The following is a 24358-nucleotide window of genomic DNA, read 5'->3' on the forward strand; positions in this document are numbered from 1 at the left end:
TTGGCATAACACATTATCTTTACAAAAATGTATATAATCTGTAGTAGTCTCTAGAGCCTCCTCCAAGTCCAAACTTTGAAAGAGATTCCAGTCAGTACAGGCGAAGCATCCTTTTAAGGTTTCAATACCATCACTATTCCACACATATACAGTTTTAGTTTGTTGTTTACTGCTTTCAGTCATTTTTTACTCATCTCAGTATAGCAATAGCCTATAGTTTTGTAAAAGCTGTTCATTCATTCACACACAGACGCGATTCATATTTAAACAGTCTTTTTGCGAGCTGCAACATTAGTAAACAACAGCGCATCTCTGCCATTCATTCACACACATACACGTGATTCATATTTAAACAGTCTTTTTGCGGTTTACATACACTATTCCATATTGTGATTAGAACAAAGCACTCAATAATAAAAAAAACTTACTATTCACAATCCGTTGAGATGGATCCGTTGCTCCTCGAAATTAATTTATACCAGCACTTCTGAGGTAAATTCCCCAGGATTATTCCTCACAGGCTTGCAAAACGACGTCAAGTACTGTAATCTGATTAAACTTGGTGTGTTTTATCGAGTTGATCTGGATGTTGACACGTTTGCATGGATCGCCTCAGATCATTTGCGTTTGAATAGCGCACGCTCTCCATGCGTGTGATCACATTAATAAATAATCTGCTATAATGAGCTCAAATGAGAACAACTGACATCTCTCTCTTTTCATATAGATTACATAAACAGAGAATATTTGTTTTTGTTATGAATTAGATAATTTAAAAGTACACACTTAAATGATTATAAAGATATATTGCTAATGCCTGGGTGAATAGAATTCGCTGAGTTTTGTTTAAGTTTAGAGACGTGCTCCAAAAAAAAGGTTAACGGAGAGGCAGAAAGCACACCCTGTTTATTTTCTTTATTTTACAAAAGCACAATGTTTTATTTCGATTGTAAGTGGACACATAAAAAAGAAGACATTTAACAGTTTATTTTTTCATATTTCTTAAGTCTGTATGACCAAAAATGACGGAATATTTTAAGTCTATTTTGCTGCTTTGTGAAAAAGATTGGGCAAAACAAACCGGCGCGTTTGCCGACTCCAGAGGGTTAAACTGGTTTGGCTCTAGATAAAAATATTACAGGATGTAGAGCCAAAATATCATTACCATAAACAACCCTGAGCACTTGTATTGTGAACTGATCTGTTGTTTTGATGCGCTGCTCACTTCAAAATTTAGAAATGGTAAAATTATGCAATTATGTCCCGCGGTCCAAATGGAACTAAGCCAGACAGCTGGCCCTCCAACCTCTCCTGCAGGAAGGAAAGCACTGACCCAACTGTGCATCTCTGTGGGTCTTCCCCTCGGGAAGCACACAAGTTAGCGAACAGACTCCATTTCAAAGCTTAGCCCACCTGGTTGAGGAGGCTCTAGCCGGAGTGATTGTGTCTAGCATCGCTGGTAATAGCCCACTCAAGTCTTCTGTGTCATATCCAGCGGTCAGACATGGAGATTCCACAGGTCTCGTCACGGGTTCCAAATTGAGCCCCGTCCCAGAGAAAGAACTCCTTCCTCAGGGTAATTTGCCAGGGAGGGGCTGTCGTGAGATGCATGAGCCCAGAGAACCAAGTCAAGGTGGGTCCAATACGGCGCAACTATCAAGAATGGTTCTTCATTCTCTCTGATAGGGTTAGGCTGTTGCTGCCTTGGCTGGATCTCTATCTGCCTTGGCTGTTGCCATGTTGTCCATCCGGACCAATGGGTGATTAGGTGATTGTAAGCTCCGTCTAAGCCCCGTATTAGCTTTGCATTTCTTTCTGTTTTGAACCATCATTTACTACCATTTCTAGTTGTTTATACTACTAAATACAGTTTAGACAACATCTCAGATTAACCTGACATCGCTAGCTTCCGTTATTGTTAGCCCAACACGCTAGTAACTCGCTAGCCTGTTATCGCGCCACCCGCACACTCAGTTATTTATTCATTTTTCTCTCGCGCGCACGCGCCTCTGAGTTCATAAAAAGCCCAGGTGAGTAAGAATCAGTCAACAAACACGGTGAGTAATGTCTTGTCCTGTTATTGTCACCTAAACTTCATGTTACATGTTTAGCATAGCCTTGCCCGTCGGCAATGTAGGGTTCATATGTGATAAATGCAAGGAGACAGTCAGGCTGACGGAGAAGATTTCAGAATTAGAAACACGCATCCAAACTTTAATTGAGGATAGTAAGTGTGCTAGAGCTTTAGATACTATTTTGGATGCGCCTAGCATAGTGAACTCTTTACATGATTCGGTTCCGTCTGAATTATTGCCTATGCAGCAAGGCAAATGGGTGACGGTGAGGGATCGCTCTAGTCGCGGATCAAAAAAACACTCTTCCGTTCCGATTACCATAACAAATCGATTTGCCCTGCTCAGTCAAACACCCACTGAGAATTCTGTTGATTGTGCCCTGGTAATTGGTGATTCGATCACACGGAACGTGAAAATAGGGACACCAGCCAACATAGTCACATGTTTGCCGGGAGCCAGACCGCCTGACATCAAAGAAAATTTAAAAGGGCTGGCTAATGCTAATCGTAAATTCTCTAAGATTGTTATTCATGTCTGCACTAATGATGTTCGACTCCGCCAGTCGGAGATCACTAAATTAATATTAAAGAGGTGTTTGAACTCGCAAGTACGATGTCAGGCACTGTAATTTGCTCTGGCCCCCTTCCTGTTCGAAGGAGTGATGAGATAGTTAGCAGATTGTCATCACTCAATGGCTGGCTGTCTAAGTGGTGTCCGGGTGTCTCTTCTCTCTAGTAATTTGGCTCATAGTCTTTGAGACAAAACATGACAATCTGGGGCTCAGGTCAGGAAGCAGACAAACTGGCTAAACCAACCTTCTGCTAGCGGCCTAGCGTCACCAAGGTCAGATAAATCCCATCACATAGAGCCTCTTTCACCTAGATATCATCATATAGAGACTGTGTCTGTTCCCCGAATTTGGAAATCCAAAAAACTTCCAAACCGATCTAAGGTTGAAAATGTAATTGATATTCAACAAATAAAATATAGATATAATACAGATGAAAAAACGATAAAGCTTGGGTTGCTGAATATCCGACCCCCTTACATCAAAAGCGCTCATAGTTAATGATATGATTTCAAAATATAAACTAGATGTGCTGTGTATGACAGAAACCTGGCTAAAACCAAACGATTACATTACTTTAAACGAGTCCAGCCCCCATGATTACTGTTATAAACATGAACCTCGCCTGAAAGGCAAAGGGGAGGTGTTGCTGTAATTTATAGTAATATTTTCAAAACCACTAAAAAATCTAGTTTTAAATATACTTATTTTGAAGTATTGGTGCTTAATGTAAAAATATATAATGTAAACGATAAACCAAGTTTGAGAATTCTGCTGGCAACTGTATACAGGCCACCAGGGCACCATAAAGATTTTATCAAAGAATTTGCTGACTTTCTATCAGAATTAGTATTGACTGCAGATAAAGTCCTAATTGTTGGTGATTTTAATATACATGTAGATAATGAAAAAGATGCAATGGGATTGGCATTTAAAGACATTCTTAACTCTATTGGAGTTAGACAACACGTGTCAGGACCTACTCATTGTCGTAATCATACTCTAGATCTAATATTATCACATGGAATCAATGTTGATGCTGTTGAAATTCTGCAGCAGAGCGACGACATCTCAGATCATTATCTAGTCTCATGTAAATTACATTTAGCCAAGGCTGCAAAGCCAACTCCGTGTTACAAATATGTTAGACCTATCACTTCTGCCACTAAAGATTGCTTTATCAATAATCTTTGTAATCAGTTTCATCATCTCAGCATCCCAGATAGCTTAGAAGAACTTGATATTGCAACAGAAACTTTTAACTCTATCCTTTCCAGCACTTTAGACACAGTTGCTCCGTTGCGCTTAAAGAAGATTAAAGAAAATAGTCCAACACCGTGGTACAACGAGCACACCCGGGCCCTTAAGAGAGCAGCCTGAAAAATGGAGCGCAACTGGAAGAAAACAAAACTAGAGCTATTTCGGATTTCATGGAAGGAGAGCTCGATTGCTTACAGAGAGGCTTTAAAAGCTGCTAGATCTGCTTATTTTTCAACCCTATTAGAATAAAATAAACAAAACCCTAGGTATTTATTTGACAAAGTGGCTACACTAACGAAAAAGTAAGCTTCAAGCCCAGAAGTTTCCAAGAAACACAGCAGTAATGACTTTATGAACTTCTTCACTTATAAGATTGATAATATTAGGGACAAAATGATAACTGTGCAACCGTCTACTACAGTATCGCATCAGGGAGTGCATTGTAGTCTCCCTGAGGTAAAATCTGATTCATTCATTGCCATAGGAGAGGAAGAATTTTGCAAACTCGTTAATTAATCTAAATCGACAACATGTATGTTAGACCCTATACCGACTTAACTATTGAAAGAGATGCTTCCAGAAGTCATAGATCCTCTTCTTAACATCATTAATTCATCTTTGTCTCTAGGATACGTACCAAAACCTTTAAGCTGGCTATGATTAAACCACTTGTTAAAAAAACGCAACTTGATCCTACAGGATTAGTCAATTGCAGGCCGATCTCAAATCTACCTTTTCTGTCAAAGATACTAGAAAAGGCAGTATACTCACAACTGTGTTCCTTTCTTAAAAGAAATGGTATCTGCAAGGATTTCCAGTCAAGATTTAGACCGCACCATAGCACTGAGACAGCTCTCATTAGAGTCACAAATGATTTGCTCTTATCATCCGATCGTGGTTGTTTCTCTCTATTGGTGTTACTTGATCTTAGTGCTGCATTTGACACCATTGACCACAACATTCTCTTAAATAGACTAGAAAACTATGTTGGCATTAGTGGAATTGCATTGGCATGGTTTAAATCATATTTATCTGACCGCTATCAGTGTGTAGCAGTAAATGAAGAGATATCTTATCGATCACAAGTTCAGTATAGCGTACCACAAGGCTCAGTACTAGGACCGCTGCTGTTCACTCTGTACATGCTACCTTTAGGAGATATCATTAGGAAACATGGAATTAGCTTTCACTGTTATGCTGATGATACTCAGCTCTATATTTCTTCCAAACCTATCGAAAATCACCAATTCACTAAATTATCGGAATGCATAGTTGATATAAAAAATTGGATTACTAGTAATTTCCTACTACTAAATTCTGAAAAAACAGAGATTCTAATTATTGGACAAAAAACTTCCACACGTAATAACCTAGAATACTGTTTAACACTTGATGGCTGCTCTGTTAAGTCTTCGTCGTCAGTTAGGAACCTGGGTGTGCTCTTTGATACCAATCTTTCATTTGAAAGTCACATGTCTAGTGTCTGTAAAACCGCATTTTTCCATCTTAAAAATATATCTAAATTACGTCATATGCTCTCATTGACAAATGTGGAACAACTAGTTCATGCGTTCATGACATCAAGGCTAGATTATTGTAATGCTCTACTGGGTGGTTGCCCTGCATGCTTAATAAACAAACTACAGCTAGTTCAAAACGCAGCCACTAGAGTTCTTACCAGAACCAGGAAGTACGACCATATTAGCCCGGTTCTGTCAACACTGCATCCCACCGCCTTTCTTTGGCATGATCAAGTAAGGGCTGTAGAGACCCTTATTCCTCTCCGCTGGAGGCTAGCTTCCCTAGCCAATAGGACTGCAATTTCTGTATGCAGGACAGTGGCATCTTTGTCAAGCCACTTTAGGTGGCGGTGGAGTCAAACCAAGAGAACATATGTTTAATTGCTTTCTGGACTGCTGAGAACTGCTGGGCTAAGTCCTCGACAGTGTCGGTGGAGGGGGCACTGCAAGAGGGCGGCACCCAGAAAGCGGACTTTGTCTACCTCCCTCATCTCAGCAAGGCTGAGCCAGAGATGGTGCTACTGAAACACCATGGTGGACATTGCCTGGCCGAGAGCCCGTGCTGTGACCTTTGTCGCTCGGAGAGCAAAGTCGGTCCCCAAGCGCAGATCCTGCATCAATCCTGGCTCAAATTACCCTCTTGCAGCTCTTTTAGAGCTTTAGCCTGATGGACCCGCAGAATGGCAATGGCATGCCTTTGTTAGAGACAAAGTGAACTTAAGGGCCTTGGACTGGAATCTGTGACCGTTCTGCCAGGTGGTGGCATTTTGTGGGCATAAATGCCACGCAACAGCACTTTTCACCTCTGGAACGTCCGTATACCCCCCTGGCCATCACACCGTGGAGGGTGGAAGAGATCATGAGCTCACTTTTCCTATGGAATGCTGTGTTTTAATGTTTTAATTACACCGAGGATTGCTTGGCATATGATAATTTCACTTCGAATTGTGTTCTAAATAGCAGAACTAATGTTCTTAGAAAATATTTGTCCGCAAATAATGATCAATGATGTGCACTTTGTCTAAGCAGATGGCTTAGCAACATAGTCAGTAGACCTATAATGAAAGACACTGAAGGACACGCTCGGGGATCGAACAGTCCATTGGCCGGGTTGAATAAGTCTGATGATAGTAGGCTGTAAAACCTCTGCTGCACGCAGGTGCTGTTGGTGTCATGCACAGACAGTAAGTAGCCTAATGATAACCATTTTTGGGGTCTTCCCAATATTATGAAAAATACTATTATATTTGAAGGATAGAATTTGAAGAAAACGGTAAGATATTCACATTTTATCTTTTTAAATGTTTTGTCAGTGACACGCTGAGTCTCACAACAGACACTTTTCTCTTTTTACAGCTGCTTTGCAGACGACTTTAACTGTTTGCATAGTTAAATCATTATTTATAGTTCATCATTATAGTTAAATCATTAATTATAGTTCATGTTGGCAGATTCATTTTTTTCAGCTCATCAAAGAGGTGTTTGCTGGCCAAGGCTTCATAATGTATCATACAGTGAATCACGAGAAATTGGGGAGTCTTTTCTTTCAAACACTTTTTTCCCCCTCATGATTGAAGCAGCTCCATATGTGCAGAATGTGACTAAATTATGTTAGGGAATTTTTTTTCTTCGTGAAGTATGTGTCAATTGTGTGGAAAACATCTTCTCTGCATGTTGTTGCTGACAAATTATTAGACAAAAGAATTACCTATTCCAGCGTTTTTAATGTACTGCACATATACCTTTTTTGACATGACACTTTAAGAAAATTACTTATCTTTTTTATATACACTATAATTAAAATGTTCAAATAATTGTTTATTGTGCTTTTTCAATTAATAATAAAAGAATACATTTCTTATTCTTGTAACCCTCAAACTGAGAGTGAGTTTGGCAACTCCTCAAAAATCTTTAGCGACCCCTAGTGGGAACCCACTGATCTATAGCAAGAGCAAATTCTCTCCCTAATGAATTGCCTCATATGATTCAAGGAAGGAGCGAGGCTACAATATCACATTTCAGACTAGTGTATTTTTCCATCATATATCTTTCATAGTTACTTAAACACACTTTGAAAATGAACAAGATTGATTAATTGATGGACAACAGACAGTAACATGTATGTGTTGCTGCACCTTTCAGGAGATGACCAGCTGTCCTCCTCTGTGTCTTTACTCATCTCAGTCCTGGATGTCAATGACAATGTGCCTACCCTGTCACAAGACTATCAGCCCTATGTATGTGAGGACACTCAGGCAGGAGAGGTAACACACACAAATCCCCAGTTTAAATCTTTTTTCATAATCAGTCCTGACATTGTAGAGCTTTTTCTGTCTCCTATGAGAATTACTTGCTCATCCCTTTTAGTTACAGTAACAGTTTAGATCAGTGAAGTAGAGAAATCACAAAAAGCTTAACAGGGAAGAGTGGCCCGATGTATTCAAAACATACAAAACAAATATATTTACATTAATAAGTACATATTCTGTATCTAAGTGGATGATTTTTTTTACATAAAAGCAACATTTCAGGAATCCCCAGATATATATATACACACACAATAGTCAAAGTATATGTCCTAATGGCAAGGTTCTAACTGGTTGAGTTTGAACAGTCGATCAATTCATGTACATGCACAGATCATAATGTTCTCTCTATGTCTCACTTGAAGCTAATTGAGTTGATCAGTGCCACTGATGCAGATGATCCAGTAGATGGCCATCATTTCTATTTCTCCATGATCTCAGACAAACACATCAATCCCAACTTCACCATCAGAGACAACCAAGGTATTTCACAACATTAGCTTTCTACGTTTAGAATGGCCAGTTTCACTCATCTTACATCTGCGGCACAAACAGTGGCTTTTGCTGCCTATATTGGTGTAAAGCTTTTCCAAGGAAGATTAAGTTGATTTCAAAATAAAACAAGATATTTAATAACTATAGATAAAAAAATAACTTAGAATAGTAAAGCAAAAAATGATCCATAAATACAAAACTTTGTGCTATGCACAAATAATATCAGACAATGAGTGATACAAACATAGGAACTTGAATAGACAGAAACAATGAACTAAATGATAAGCAGCTGTGACGATTAATCAGAGTCCATAGAAACTAATGATTGGTGGGAAACTAAGACAAAGGAGAACATGTGGCTGAAAAAATGTAGGTATAGGTATCAATTAGGTATAGAGTATTCACTCAGCATATGTGATCAGTACAGTGCTAAACACCAAGCTTCAAAATGTTTCACGCTGAACAGAAAATATGTTTGCCAAGCACAAGCAAACAAACAGCACTTTCTGTTTAGTCAGTCTGACAGAATCTAGATGATAGTTTGGGGTTTGGATAACCATTTAACTTATGGCTGTTATTTAAGATGAAAAACATAATGTAATAATTTTTATTATTAAATGTTATAATTCTTAAAAATACTAACTTGAAGAGATATTTAGTGAAAACAACATTCATTAAATGGATCATTTAAAAATACAAATTAGAAATTATTGGTTGCTTTTTTTTTAACTGTAATGTTTATTTAACCTGGAAAACTAGGCCAACATTAAGTGCAACTGGAACATTAATTTACATTGGATTAAAATAAAGCATTATAAAATAATGAGGACTTTGCCTCCTCATTTCAGAAAAGCACTGCATGCCACTGATATACAGATCAAATGATCAAGTCTTCTGGATTTTTTTTTAATGCCCTGTGTGTATATAATTGTATGGTAATCTGAAACTGTTGCAGATAACACAGCTAGCATTCTGGCACGACGGAGCACCTTCACCCAACATGATCGCACACACTATTATCTTCCAGTGGTGATCAGAGACAGCGGTTCCCCCATTCTGTCCAGCACCACCACTCTCACCATCAGGGTGTGTGTGTGCCAGCCGACCGGTCACTGTCCATCAGCTGGTGTTGAAGCCCAGGCGCTCGCTCTGGATCTCAACATGCAGATTCTACTGGGCCTGTCTGTTTGCCTCATCACACTTGCAGGTGAGGCTAAATGAGAACCATGCACTATGCAATCATGACCATCTGATTCTAAGGGAATATTTTAAATGTGGTACATAGCCCAGGATAGATTTGTCCATTTCTCTTTAATTGTGGGATACATTGTAGGTTGCATTAGTACTGAATCACAAGACTCTCTTTTCTAGCAGAGCTTTTGTGTTAATGAGGAAATATTCTTCAAGCTTCAAGCAGGCAAGTATGACAGCAGTGAACAATCTAATAAGCTCTCATAATCAATATACTGATATACCAGTGTGACCTCACACTAATATAATAACATTGATGCTTGATCAAGTGTCATAATGCTAATTACATACTGTACACAAATGAGACTGCATGTATAATTTGCAGATGTGCAATATTGGGTGTAACATAATGAGCATTCTTCAAAGTCAGCCGTTAAATAGACCTAATCTAGGTCTAATGAAGACTTGTGATCTTCACGATACCTAATCTAGATAAATAGTATCACCAAAAGTTTGAGGCCCACCAGGTCCTAAGAGCAACAATAAGAGCTGTGTTTCCACTACGGTTGGGTATCGGTTGGGTTTTATCCGATACCAGTACCTACTTGGTATTTTTTAAACGGTTCCGGTGCTTAAACGGTTCTTGAAACGGTACTTAAGAAAAAGACACTGAAGACATTGAAGACACCTGATGTTAACAAGCCGAATCACTGAAGGAGAAAACCGTAATTGGTATGTTACCATTATGGAGATTAATGTTTGCTTTAGTTGGGCTCTTGACTCTTAAATCATTGACTTTAGATTTTGTTTGGTTGTTGTACTTCAGTTATAACAGTCAGATGAACAAATAGAAAAGGTGATCTGATGGTGTTGGTTGTGTTTTAACATAATCATTATTTCACAATCATTTGACCTGAATCATGGAACTCATATAGAGCCCAATTTAGGTTTACGAGCAAGAGCGCTCATGCGAGACAGAACAGACTTTGCTCCAAACCGTATCCACAGTATTCCTGTGCCCCATGACGCTTTGCGCGAATTATGGGTGTAACTTCCGTTAAGCTGTAAACAATCAGTGAAAGACTAGCTCTATGGACGCAATAATATACATATTTTTAAACCGTGTACGATGACATTACATTATTCTACTCACCCTTCAACCATTGAACATTAAAAGGACATTTAAAAGTGTAAAAGCATCAACAAGGTACTTTCAACAGACCATGAACAACCCCAAAAGCATCTTTCCACAGCAAAATCGGTCGGTTAAATGTCACTGTGGTAATCTGTATTATGTAACATGCGTACTAATAATAACAAAATGTTTTACTTCAGCATTGTGTGATACTATTTTAAAGTGATTTCAGTCATTTTGACAGATAATAAATTGTATTTACCTGTGAAACCAAACCTGGAAAGAGACATGAGGATTTGGGTAGGATTCCAGTGAATTATTAATGGCATATATCGTAAATTAAATTGTTGAGAACAGACCACAAATGTGCAGTATATGTTGACCTTTATCATAAGGAAAATAATCATGAGGAAAAGAATGCAGAGCTCTTACTATAGATATTCTTGTTATAACATGTCACGTTAAAATACCAAGTGTTACGTTATTCTCATGTTATTCTTAGATAAAACATGAAAGAAAATCGATAGCTCATTAAGTCAAACTGACTGATCAGCTTTATTTGTAGGGCAATCTTATGATTTGAAATGATTTGTTTCAGTCTTTTTGACTGGGAGAGGGAGAGAGCCAGAGACCTTGCATGTGTGCGCCTTATGACACAGAGAGTCAGGCACCGAAATCAGGCACCGAAATTTTCGTTCTTATTCGGTCTGGTTACTACCATTGACGTCGGAACCGGTTCCCTATTGGTACCGCGTTTCGGTACCCAACCATAGTTTCCACTGTCACTTCTTGGGCCAACGACCAGGGGTTTTTGGCCCGCTGATTACCTTGAGGTGTGGTCATAGACAGAGTTTATCTGAGTCAGGAGAGGGTTAGGGTTACCCTAACCACTAAAGCTCATTTGCTATCTTGTCATATCAGGCCACCTGCTAACATAAAAATTTTATACATTTAAAACTTTGTTCTCAGCTCAAAATGGACTTTCAAAAAATGTCCTGCTTTGAAACTATCTGTATTGCATAAAGTGATATAAAGGTGAGATCTTGACTAATGACAGACAAAAGATGCAATGATTAAGTAGGCATTGATCCATTAATGTTGTGTTAACATACAGTATATCAATCTGACCTTGAAAGGATTTACCATCACATACATTTCTGCAAGATACATGGATACATTTCTACAGCACTGTGACAATGTAGCATTTTGTTTTGGTATATAACCTGGTCAGTTTTCAGTTGTCACCAATAGTTTACCTTACATCTTAAATGGCATTTGTGATAAGAAATAGGGTGCATGCCTCATTTTTCTAAAAAGAAACTGAATAATTATTTTAGCTGCCATTCCTATTATAAATATTTGTAGGAATACTTTTTTTCAATTACATTAAAGGCACAGTATGTAAGTTTTGCCACTAGAGGTCGCTTCTTCAAAACAATTAAAAGGGTGTAGCTTGATGACTTTGTAAATGAGTGTGGAATCATGGGAGGTGTCATCTTCACCTCCACAGCCAATGGAAGCAATCAGACCGGGGCTCATGCGAAAGTATTAAAGTTTTATTAATGTTACTGTGGTATGAACCAGGGCACGGCCGAGAGTGGGATATTTCACATTGATGCTTTTATTATATGCCTATATGGCGCATTGGGCTGCTGCCGCTAATTTTTGTTGCTGTTGTTTGTTTATTTTATGATTATAGTTTCATTTAATGTCCGCCTCCTTCTTCCCTGAACTTGAACTTTGTTACAGTTATGTTTGATCACTTAAATTCACATTATTTTATTTCATTCTAATGAAATAGCTGCGAGGGCTGAATTACTACTCATACAGGTCATTTTATCTGATGAATTAAAATTGTGGGGTAAAGCAGCTGTTTTACTGGTCAAAGCAATCATACTAAAAAATACATTAGAGTGTTGAAAGTTAGGGTATGTGTGCTCACTCAGTGGCTGGTATGAGACACTTTTAGCTAGATTGATATTAGAATATCATATTAATAAAAACTGTAGACAGGTAAGTAATATAAACAAGGTCTTTATTGAGCAGAGGCATGGAGTGGGACAGCAAATGGAGACTGGTGAGTATGAGGCAGAGAATCACAGTTGAATGATGAATTTAGCTGAGTGTTAATCTTGGTTTCTTGATTGCAAGGCCTCCGTCCTTTTTAGCAACGAAGAAGAAGCTTGAAGCGGCTGGGGATGTAGATGGTCTGATGAATCGTTGTTGAAGTGTCTCCTGGTTCTCCTGGTTATACTTGGCCTTGTGCTCTGGGATGGAAAGTGCGTATACTCTGCCTTTGGGCAGAGTAACCTCAGGCAGTAGGTCGACTGCGCAGTCCCATGGCAGATGTGGTGGAAGTTGGGTTGCCAACCACTTACTGAAGACATCCTGGAACGCCCGTTATATCCCGGAGGAATCTCCACCTTGTGATCCACCTCCGGGCTCTCAACGGTGGTAGTCAATTGAGTGAGAGTGATGGTGGTTTTGGAGTGGTAAATGAAAGAGAATGAGACTTTGAAGATTTTTGAACAGAGGAGAGACAGGATTGGAAACAGGTTGGGTGGAGATGACGAACCCGAGTTGATGAGAGCTTGTGCTGAGACACAAATGCAGGGGGTTGGGACATGTACGGTTGTACGGGATAAAGAGTTTATTTGAAGTGGAAGTTAAATAGTACTCACCGCTGGGCGTGATAGTCGAACTGGACAGGCGGTGATGACATGTCCCTCTCTCCCACAGTAAAGACACAGTTGATAGAGAATTCTCCTCTGACGCTCTGCATGTGTTAGGTGGTAGGAGTCTACCTACATAGGTTCAGGTGCTGGAAGGACGACTAATGGTGCAGAGGGTGGAGGACACACAGCAGGGTTCAGGAGACAGCAAACGGTGAGACGTTGAGCAACTCTGATGGTCTTTTGGATGAAGTTGTCAATACCCATTGCATCGTCATAAACAACCATCAGTTGACGGATATCAGCATTGAGTCCTTGTCGAAAGGCGGTGAGCAATGCAGTCTCATTTCGGCCACTAGCGGCAGCTAGAGTGCGGAACTGGAGAGTGTTGGCACTGACAGAATTATTGCCTTGGCGTAAGTTGAATAATTGTTGTGAACAGATAGTTCCGAGGTGGTTTGTCCAAACATTTCTTTAAAGTGACTAAAGAAACATTGCCACAGTGATTAAGCCCACTTTAGGGCGCGTCCAGACAGCAGCGAGATGACAAATACTACCCTGGCGCAATCGGTGGTGAACTGGTGAGACTGCTTCTCAAAATACAGGGAGCACTGTAGAAGGAACTCGCTGCGATCCTCCGCCTCTCTGGTGAATGTCGCAGGTCGGGCCATGGGACTAGCAGAGGCAGCAGGTGCTGGGTGCAGGAGTGATTGACGTGCGGCTTGAATCAGATCAGCGGGAATGGCAGGTGGATTGTCAGATGTAGAAGGGAGAAGGGAAAGACGAACTGCGGGAACCAGATCTGCAAACGGATCGGTGGGACGATCCGCTGCAGTCTCCGTGGGGCTCTGCCTGTGGTCTGGTCTTCTGTCACGTAACAGAGGGAAGAAGACAGGTAAGTAATATAAATAAGGTCTTTATTCAGCAGAGCACGGAGTGGGACAGCCATGGAGACTGGTGAGTATGAGACAGAAAATCAGAGTTGAATGATGAACTTAGCTGAGTGTTAATCTTGGTTTCTTGATTGCAGGTGGTCAAAAAAGATACGGCTGACTGAAGGTGGGAGACAGATGACAGATGACGAAATTCGGTTAAGGAATCCTTGAGATAAGGAATCCTTGAGGTAAGTAATCACGGGTAAGTATCAGGGTAGAGTCTGTAAGTGTATGTAAGGACGACACCAGACAAGGAAGTGAAGGAGAAGTGCCTCTTTATAGAGTGTGCTGATGATGATGTGCAGGTGCAGTGAATCAGAATTCCGGCGAGAGTGAACTAGTGGGCGGAGCGTGCTGATCTGGTCACTCCGTGATAGCTAAATGGAATGCAATTAAATTTAAAATATATTGTATGGTGGAGAAAATTATGTATTACTGTTCCTACACATAAAGCTCTATCTTATTTTGCTATGTTAGCCACTTGACAGAATAATATTGTCTCTGAGGCATGATACAAAAATTACTTGCGGTAAATCCAGAAAACAAGAGATTCAAACAATCAAAATCTTTTTTGAGCTATATTACAATGATTAGCTTTCTGTCGATAAAGGTATCCAAACAGTTTCTCACCTGTCTAATAAAACATATCATTTATTTGAGCGTCTTTGGTGTTTCCATGGTTTCTATGGAAGTAAAACCAGAAATCGAGACAAGCGGATATAATGTCAATTACAGGCGAAACAATGACACTGTTACACTTGTTAAAATTGCTGATTTCTCTAATGTAGAGAGGGCAAGGAGGGATGCAAAATGCGTGTCTTGATATGCTTGTCACAAACAAACAATAAATAGATAAATAGACAGAGACATTTCACACAGAGAGCTAGCTGAAGGCACAGAAGCTAACACTGTTTGATTCAGGTGTGCTTTATAGTTTCCTGGTCGATGATGTTCGTCACGCCATTGGACTGATTTCATTCCTGCTTCACAACACAATCACGCAGAGGCGTTCCCAAACCGTTTCAACGCAACGCGAGTTCCCTTGAAAGATAATTTTTTTTCAGAATTCAATGCACAGTACAATGGCAAAGAGCTTGTTTAGAGCCTCTAAGAGCTTGTTTACATTTTAGACATGTCAAGTTGCAATACTGAACAGGACCACATCTGAAAAAAAAACACCTTGACCTTACTATGACAATAATTTATTGTCATTGCAGTGATGCAACGAGATTACATGAGAGCATCAATCGACAGTGCAATTTCATGAGTGCAAGTTCAAGAGATCAACAATCGCATATTTTGTAAACAAGGCACAGCGACAAATAACAACCAAGGAAAATGGTATATGAGGAGGAGAATCACTAGTAACCAGAAAAATATCTAAGTGGCTGAGCCGTTACTTACTTTTTAATTAGCTTTCCCATTAACGCCATCGTCTTCATTAGGGCTGATTTAAGAATGCGCACGAAGAGGAAGAATTTATCGCACAAACCAATCATATCCAATCATAACTGATCACATCCAATCATAGCGCAATGGAGGCATCGCCTCCTCTCACTGTCACGGTTGGTTGAAGCAGAGGAGGAAGCAGGATCTACGTGCAGCATTCTTTTATTAAATAAACTCTAAATTACACAAATATAGACTCAGATTCAGGAACAAGACTCAGGAACAGAACAAGCAACAAACAACGTTAAGCAGGCGGAGCAGGCGGAGCAGGCGGAGCAGGCATCCAGGGCGGAGCAGGCATGCAGGGCGGAGCAGGCGTCCAGGGCGGACCAGACAGTTCAGGGGGCCAAGGTGGACCAGACAGTTCAGGAGACCTGGGCGGATCCGACGGTTCACGGGAAGAGACTCTGGACAGGTGGTCTAGGCGGGACGAGACTCTGGAAAGTTGGTCTCGGCGGGACGAGACTCTGGAAAAGTGGTCTTGGCGGGACGAGACTCTGGATTGGCGGCCATGACGGGGTGGATCCGATGAGGCTCTGGCGTGACTGCTGGCGAGCAGTGTGAGTACTGGAGTTGCCAACATCCAAGTGGGCATGACATGAACAGGCTTAGTGGATACTGTGAGCTTGCGGGGTTCCTCATCCGCCAGGCCCACAGTAAATGACGAACCACTCAATAAAAGGGCAAAGCCAATATATTTCACTAGAGTGTAGTGAGGGGTATCATCAGGCATGAGGAAATGAAGAAACGAATTAAGTCCATGGCCAAACATGTCCTTTAAGACACAACATTGAAGTCTACACCATGGCAAAGCTCACAAAACTCCTTCACATATTCCTCCATCGATGGTTACCCTGGCGGAGGCGGAAGAGACAGTCTGCTGGATCCATGTTATGTTCAGTTCTTCTGTCCCGGTTGGTTGAGGCAGAGGAGGAAGCAGGATCCACGTGCAGCATTCATTTATTAAATAAACTCTAAACTACACAAATATAGACTCAGACTCAGGAACAAGACTCAGGACCAGAACAAACAACGTTAAGAAATGACAACAACTGAAGCTAGACACAGGGCTTAAATACAGAGGCAGAAGCTAAACATGATAACAAGAGGGCGTGGGTAATAGGAAACACCTGGGGAGAATAATAAACATTAAACAAATCGGGGAGCTGCTAAATATGGCACAAGACGGGAACACAGACTAGAATCATGACACTCAAGTGACTTTCCCCCATTTTTTCTCAATAACCCCCCCCCCCCCCTCAAACCCACTGCAGGCTTTGGGGTGTTTGTTATAAGTCCGTGGTCTTAAAAGAGGCAAGAGAGATGCGGATTCCTGCTGTAACTTTACCTGCGGATGTCGCTGTTGGACAGTGTTACTTTATACAACATATTTAATATTTGCAGTGTAATATTGAATTTTTTTTTTTTTAGGAGACACTGCCTCCGTTTTCTCCTCGGAGGAAACACCCCTGATATATATGTCTATGTACACACTGTATAAAGACATTAGTAGATGTAAACATGACTGTGTGGACCCAATTTTGAACATGAGACTACTGATATAAACTTCTTCTATTTTGCATGTGCATTTTGTATTTTATTATGCATTTCTATAAGCAGACAAATTGCAACATAAAGGGGAAAAAGTGGATTTAAGGTTAGAAAGCATGATGCTCACGATGTCAGAATGCCAGTCTGTCAGTCAAGTCTGAACCAAGTTACCACCGACAGCAACACATTGTGGGAAAGATGTCTAAGATAGTCTGACGGCAGTTAAAAATTAATAGTAAATGACATTCGAGTGTGCATCAAATATGCTAAACATTAAAGCTTGAACGTGTGAGTGAGACATGCTAGAACAGACTGCATTGGTTCTCGAGCACATTTGAGCTTCTTCTTTTCCATTTAATGGCGGTCACTGGATGGCAATCCTACTACACAACACCGGCGTGACAGCTGATGTAAAATAAAGGATCGGGCTTAGGATAGCCGATACCGATCAGTTAAAAAAACTGCTTAATCGACCCTGATCCTCATCCTTGAGATCGGCTTGGGATATTCCTAACTGTAATCCAAAATCCAATTTTACATATTGTGCCTTTAATACTGTTTTTAATGTATTTGATGTTTTTATGAAGTCCTGGACCTGACCCTGGTAAGATTTTCTTAGATTATATCAAATTTAAAAAGTGGTCATTTTAAAAATGTAGATTTTTTTTTTTTTCTTAGTTTTATTTTGTTACGTACAGCACTTTGGTCAGCTTTGGTTGTTTTTAAATGTGCTTTATAAATAAATACTGTATTGTATTGTAAACCACTTCTCTTTCTGGCTTGCCCTGCAGTGCTATCCACGTTAATTCTAGCTGTGCGAAAATACAAGACATTACGACAGGAGAAAATGGCAACACAAGAGCTGGAAACAGAAGAGTTCTCTGAGAAAAGCTTGAGTTTTACAGTCCCAGAGACACAATCCAACCAAACAGTTTCTCTTCGGTATCCGCACCGGCGAGACCGCAAGCTCTGTCGAGAACAAGTCACCACCAGTATCCGCATGTCTCTACGTCACTCTCACCTCATAGGACCAGAAGACGGGGTCTTTCAACAGTTTATTATGGATCGTCTGGCTGAGGCAGATGAAGACCCCTACGTCCCACCCTTTGACTGTCTGCACACATATGCGTTTGAGGGGACGGGGTCGGTCTCGGGGTCACTGAGCTCGCTGGAGTCTGACACATCTGACCCTTGCGTAAGTCTAACTCGTGATTCGGGGCCACAACTCTTGAGGCTCTCACCATGGCTGGGAGCAGCAGATGATGACACCTTATTCTGACCTGACGATAAAAAAACTATTCTCACTGTGGCTTTTATGATCATACCTACAAATCTTGGAGTGACTGAACTGAACTTTTAGGGGTCAAACCAAAGAAGGATCATGAACCTTGAGTTCTTCTTCTACTACTACTACTACTGAAACTCTTTGGGTATCAGAGAATGTATATTGCAGAGACCCTAAAATTGGCACAAATACTCATGTGTACATACACACATCCATCTTTATATAACATTATAATAATAATAATTTACTTTATATTTATATCTCAAGAGGAGCACTAGCGACTGATGGTAAAGTGTTGCAGTTCTTTTAGTGCCCTTGTTAACGCGCCCACCTCCCATGCCGGTTTGAATCCTGCTCTGAGCGGTTGCGAGTTGGACCAGACACTAAAAAAAATTAAATTGTACTGTCCTACACGTAGAACATGATTTCACTAAGTGCAACATGTTCCTGGAACAACATTTCAATCAACCAATAAGATTTGAGGGACAAGTTTAAAGTTTATGTCAAGACAAGTTTAGGATTGCATCCAGGGTTAGGCGCTTCTACATCAGTGTTATTACAATATAATGATAATATAATAATAATCACTGGTTCTTCAGATAAGGGACAAAACATGGTTTAGAAGTTAATTATTAATCATTAATTATAAACTGATATATTTGTAGACAAAGGTCTCAGCTAATTAACCATGTGAGGGAACAGGTTTTTCTGAAAATGTTTTTTTTTTCTAAAAATGTAGATTTATTCACTTCATAACCTAATTCATAACTTAAAAACACATTAAATAGCATGCTATTTTAATTTGATTTATCCAACAACAGTGTAAAGTCTTCAATTATGTAATACTGGTATTCAGTAAAGAACCAAAGCGAAAAAATACATTTTATAAAAAAACAAAAAATAAAAAAAAACATTGGGTTGGGGCTATTATAAATAATCAAGTTCCTGAATTCCTTAAATCTCTACCCTCCTTTTTTAATATTAAACATATAAAACATATATAACCAATGTTCTTAGGTAAATCAGACATAATATCATGTAGTTCAGTTGATGTTTTAATATTTGAACACAATAAATGGAAAAAAATATATACATTTCTTTCAAAATTAATAGAAATCTTCATCTGACGGTGTTAAAAACTGAGGGTGTTGACAAAGGTCCAACTGAGGCTACAACAAACGATTGACGATACAACAAATTAAGACAACTCATTTTTATACTAATATTTAATTTAAACAACACTCGTTCCAGTGGTTTATTTTCTCATTTTAGCTGTACAGTACATCTCATTCTGGGTCTCCACTAGCTCACAGGACACCAGAAGCATATGTTAGGCTGAGTGTAATGGGAAGCATTATTATGTGCCGCCCTGTAGCAGAAACAGAAATCTTCCTAATGTGAATCCAGAGGATCTGTAGCCTGTGTTTAAACCAAATCAATTACATACATTTTATTTGTGCCGACCTGCATGACTGAAGCAATGGGAAATGCCGTCGGACATGTTCTGTCCATTACAGCAGGGTTTGCTATTGCTGTGATCTTATGTGAATGAAAGGGTGTTACAAAAAAAAAAAAAGACGTGTACAAATTAATTATTTATAATATGAACTGCAATAAAAAAAAATATAAAAAAAGAATTATTCATTTTGATTTCATGGTGACAGTAGATGTAAAGATGCTATGTATTTAAGGCATGTAAATTGGGCCATAAACATATAAGTAAATAAATTCATGAAACAAAATTAGAATAATTACCCATATGCTAAAATAAATAAATAAATAATAATAATAATATAATTATATGACTAATAATATAACTATATGAGTTTATGTGAGCACTTGTTAACTCCATCACCATACAGGTCAACTCCATCAGACTTAAAACATGACAGAGTTGACAAAACTGAATATTTATATGAGTCATTTTGTTTTTTTTCCTGAAGCTTTTTTAGTTGTAGCTGCCTTAATAAACACAAAAAATGTCTAGATGTATCCCACAACTATTTACAGAAACTACAACACTGGGATGATATAGTTGACATGTTAAAGCTATGACTGCAGATAGTTCTACAGTGTTTATATAAAATACAAAAAAATATATAAAATGCTTAAGACTATGTGTCTTAGTGTGAGATCCACAATGAGTAGGAAATAGAAAAGAGGTCCTCAGAGTTAAAGATGACCAAGACATTGCCTGATTTATTCAGAATTTTAAAAAATCCTCAAGGAGTTGACACAAAGTGAGGACACAACTTTAAAAGGCATTTTATAATGTAAAATATAGTTCAAGATTTACTTTTTATATTGTTTGATATGTTACAGATCTCTGCCTTTCAATTTCAATGTTTTTTTTTGTTGTTGTTGTTGTTTTGTATTTGTTGCATTTTTAAACACTTGTTTGGCCATTTTACATTATGACCTCATGCTGAGGACCGGTTAAACTACATGTATTTTCCAAGTATAGAGCATGTATTTAAAATAATACTAATGAAATCATATTCAAATAAAAGCAATGAATGTCCTGAGTATCCAGATTTCCTTTAGATGTTTCTTTTTAAATATTTCTATTTTGATGAATTTCTTTATTTTTGAAATAAAGAGGGCTTTTGTGTGTAGGACATGTTTTGTCCCTTATCTCAAGAATATATATTATATATATATATATATATATATATATATATATATATATATATATATATATATATATATATATATATATATATACTGAACAAAATTATAAATGCAACACTTGTATTTGCCCCCATTTTTCATGAGCTGAACTCAAAGATCTAAGACATTTTCTATGTACACAAAAGTCCTATTTCTCTCAAACATTGTTCACAAATCTGTGTTAGTGAACACTTCTCCTTTGCCGAGATAATCCATCCACGTAACAGGTGTGGCGTATCAAGAGTCTGTTTAGACATCATGATTATTGCACAGGTGTGTCTTAGGCTGGCCACAATAAAAGGCCACTCTAAAATGTGCAGTTTTATCACACAGCACAATGCCACAGATGTTGCAAGTTTTGAGGGAAAGTGCGATTGGCATGCTGACTGTAGGAATTTCCACCAGAGCGGTTGGATGTTGAATGACTTGAATGTTCATTTCTCTACCATAAGCTGTCTCCAAAGGCTTTTCAGAGTATTTGGCAGTACATCCAAACTGGCCTCACAACCACAGACCAGGTGTAACCACACCAGCCCAGGACCTCCACATCCAGCATCTTCACCTCTGAGATCGTCTGAGGCCAGCCACCCGGAGCTGCTGACACAATCGGTTTGATTAAACAAAGAGTTTCTGCACAAACTATCAGAAAGCGTCTCAGGGAAGCTCGTCTGCTTGCCCGTCGTCCTCATCAGGGTCTCGGCCTGACTGCAGTTAGTTGTCGTAACCGACTTGAGTTGGCAAATGCTCACATTCGATGGCGTCTGGCGCTTTGGAGAGGTGTTCTCTTCACAGATGAATCCCGGTTTTCATTGTACAGTGAAGACAGCGTGTGTGGCGTCGTGTGGTTGAGCGGTTTGCTGATGTCAGCATTGTGGATCGAGTGCGCCATGGTGGTGGGGGGGTTATGGTATGGGCAGGCGTATGTTATGGACAACGAACACAGCTGCCTTTTATGATGCCATTTTGAACGCACAGAGATACTATGATGAGATCCTGAGGCCCATTGTTGTGCCATTCATCCATGATCATCACCTCATGTTGCAGTATGATAATGCATGGCTACATGTTGCAAGGATCTGTACACAATTCCTGGAAGATGAAACATCCCAGTTCTTGCATGGCCAGCATACTCACCGGACATGTCACCCATTGAGCATGTTTGGGATGCTCTGGATCGGTGTACACGACAGCATGTTCCAGGTCCTGCCGATATCCTGCCAATATCAATATATAAATGCTACAAATTAAATAAACAGTGTTTTGGGTTTCTCAGGTAGGCCTAGGTCTAACATTATTTTTCAGGTATACATTTGAATAAAGTAATCAAATGTGCAATAACACTGCGTATTCTTCACTGTATAAATTAAATATAGATGGAATCTTTATAAAGTTACAAAATTTATTCAGTCAAGAGCCATGAGTGATTTCTTTGACATTTGTTTGATTAACATTAAAACACAGCAGCAGGTTTATTAGACTGCTGTCCCTTTAAGACCAAACACATGGATCTCATTTGAATATACGGTCTATGTTCACGTGAGATATAACCGACTATGTTTCACAAGCATTTTTACCCGTAAGCGAGGAATGAGATGTGACAATATCGGGGTCTTGACAGAATACATAAAACTTTTTTCCAGAAGAATAAATGCACGTGATCGTGCTGGTGCCTCCACTGACTCCAGAGCATTATTATTGCATTAAAGGTGGAAAAGGATATGATACTATTTATCTTGGATTTTTTTTACATCTCAAAAACCTGCAATTTTAACTGGGATAAGTATCTTAAAAACTAAAGCTACATTATTGGCCCTCTTAAATCTAACTATTGGATCTGTAGTAGTTGAAATTTAAAACTACAAGCTCCTTGCAGAGAGATCTTGTTGTGGTAATAACGTGAGTTGTATTTCGGTGCAAATGTCATTAACTGTTGTGTTAGCTAACTCATAAGGAGCTAAATGTTACCATCATCAGGTTGATGTGACAACAATATTTCATGCCCTTATAGACAACTAACATCACAACTCTCCTAACACTGGTAATAAATGCATACAAAGAAAAAAAATCAAGCGGTATATAATCTACCTGGTAATATTTAACTATCAAACAAGAACTGTATTAAAAAAAAAGAAAAATCCAGCAAATGTTATGTTGGGGAAAACCTTGATATGGGTATGAGTCTTGATGCGTATAATTAAGTTCAGTATACAGTTTGTTCTGTGTTTGTCATCATTAGACATGCCTGGGCTGCTGTGTGTGTGTGGGTGGCATGCGTGCATTTGTTTATCATGTTGACACAGACAGCGCTTACATGCAACAGTTCGGCTCTATTGCTCTCTCTGTTTCCCAGAATGAGTCCTGCCCTAATGATGCTGACAGCACTGCGGGTGTGGGTTTTTACAAAAAGCAACATTATCATGAAACATATTTTTAAGCCACACAAGTTTAAGTTCCCTCTTTATCATTACAGTGTTGTTGAAGCATTTCAAAGTGCTCAGGATTGAGTACTTTAATCACTCCATGTGTTTCATGTTCAGATCACATCATAGGTTGCATTAATCGAATAATTTTCTAATCGAATATTTGAAATTACATACCTACAAATCAAACTCCCCAGATTCTAACTGACTTGGATACTAATACGAATCCTTCACAGATTAATTCTGTATTCAAAGATTTTTATATGTCCTTGTATTCATCAGAGCTTTCTTATAATTCCTCCAGTTTTGATTACTTTTTCTTCAGTAATTTAGCTATGCCTTCCATTGAACAATCATCTTCGGATGAATTAAATCAACCAATTACTAACAAAGAACTTTGTTACATTTGAGAGTCGGTTATTCTGTCACAATGAGGCAGATGAATGTCAAATGATAATAAGATTTAATGTAACAAGCAGATGAACAGAATGTAACAGCATGTAAACGTAAACATAAACATGAAGACACGAACAGTAACCGACAAGTGACTGAACTGAACGGGGAGATTATATACACAGGGTAAACAGGGGAACTAACAAGAACAGGTGCAGACAAGAGAGAACACTAATGTGACAAACATGTTCTTCCCACTATTATTTCAGAAGACCAAACAGGTTTTATTCGGAATCGTCACTTATTGTCTAATCTCTGGCAGCTTTTTAATATAATTTACAATCCTTCTCAGGCTAATTACAGTAGAAGCTTTGATTTAGTTGGACGTTGAAAAAGCGTTTGATAGAGTGGAGTGGAGATATTTATTTTATAC

At 39.1% G+C, this 24358-nt stretch overlaps 1 protein-coding gene across 3 annotated transcripts in view; it reads left to right on the forward strand.

Annotated features, from left to right (window-relative positions):
- cdh19 (cadherin 19, type 2) overlaps positions 1-20018 on the forward strand; it is a 103726-nt gene extending 83708 nt beyond the window's left edge. Inside the window, exons 9-13 of one of the 3 annotated variants that reach the window (XM_077235577.1) lie at positions 7566-7687; positions 8095-8212; positions 9180-9431; positions 9596-9641; positions 17949-20018. In XM_077235577.1, coding sequence (XP_077091692.1) covers positions 7566-7687; positions 8095-8212; positions 9180-9431; positions 9596-9612 — 509 coding nt within the window. In that variant the 3' untranslated portion in view covers positions 9613-9641; positions 17949-20018. The remainder of the gene's footprint in view (positions 1-7565; positions 7688-8094; positions 8213-9179; positions 9432-9595; positions 9642-17948) is intronic. The other 2 variants (XM_077235578.1, XM_077235576.1) reach the window with 2 other exon arrangements.
- Positions 20019-24358: the final 4340 nt, after the last annotated feature.

The sequence above is a fragment of the Siphateles boraxobius genome, unplaced genomic scaffold (assembly GCF_051911475.1).
Source record: "Siphateles boraxobius isolate OS27281-9 unplaced genomic scaffold, OSU_SipBor_1 199, whole genome shotgun sequence".
NCBI classification, from domain to species: domain Eukaryota; kingdom Metazoa; phylum Chordata; class Actinopteri; order Cypriniformes; family Leuciscidae; genus Siphateles; species Siphateles boraxobius.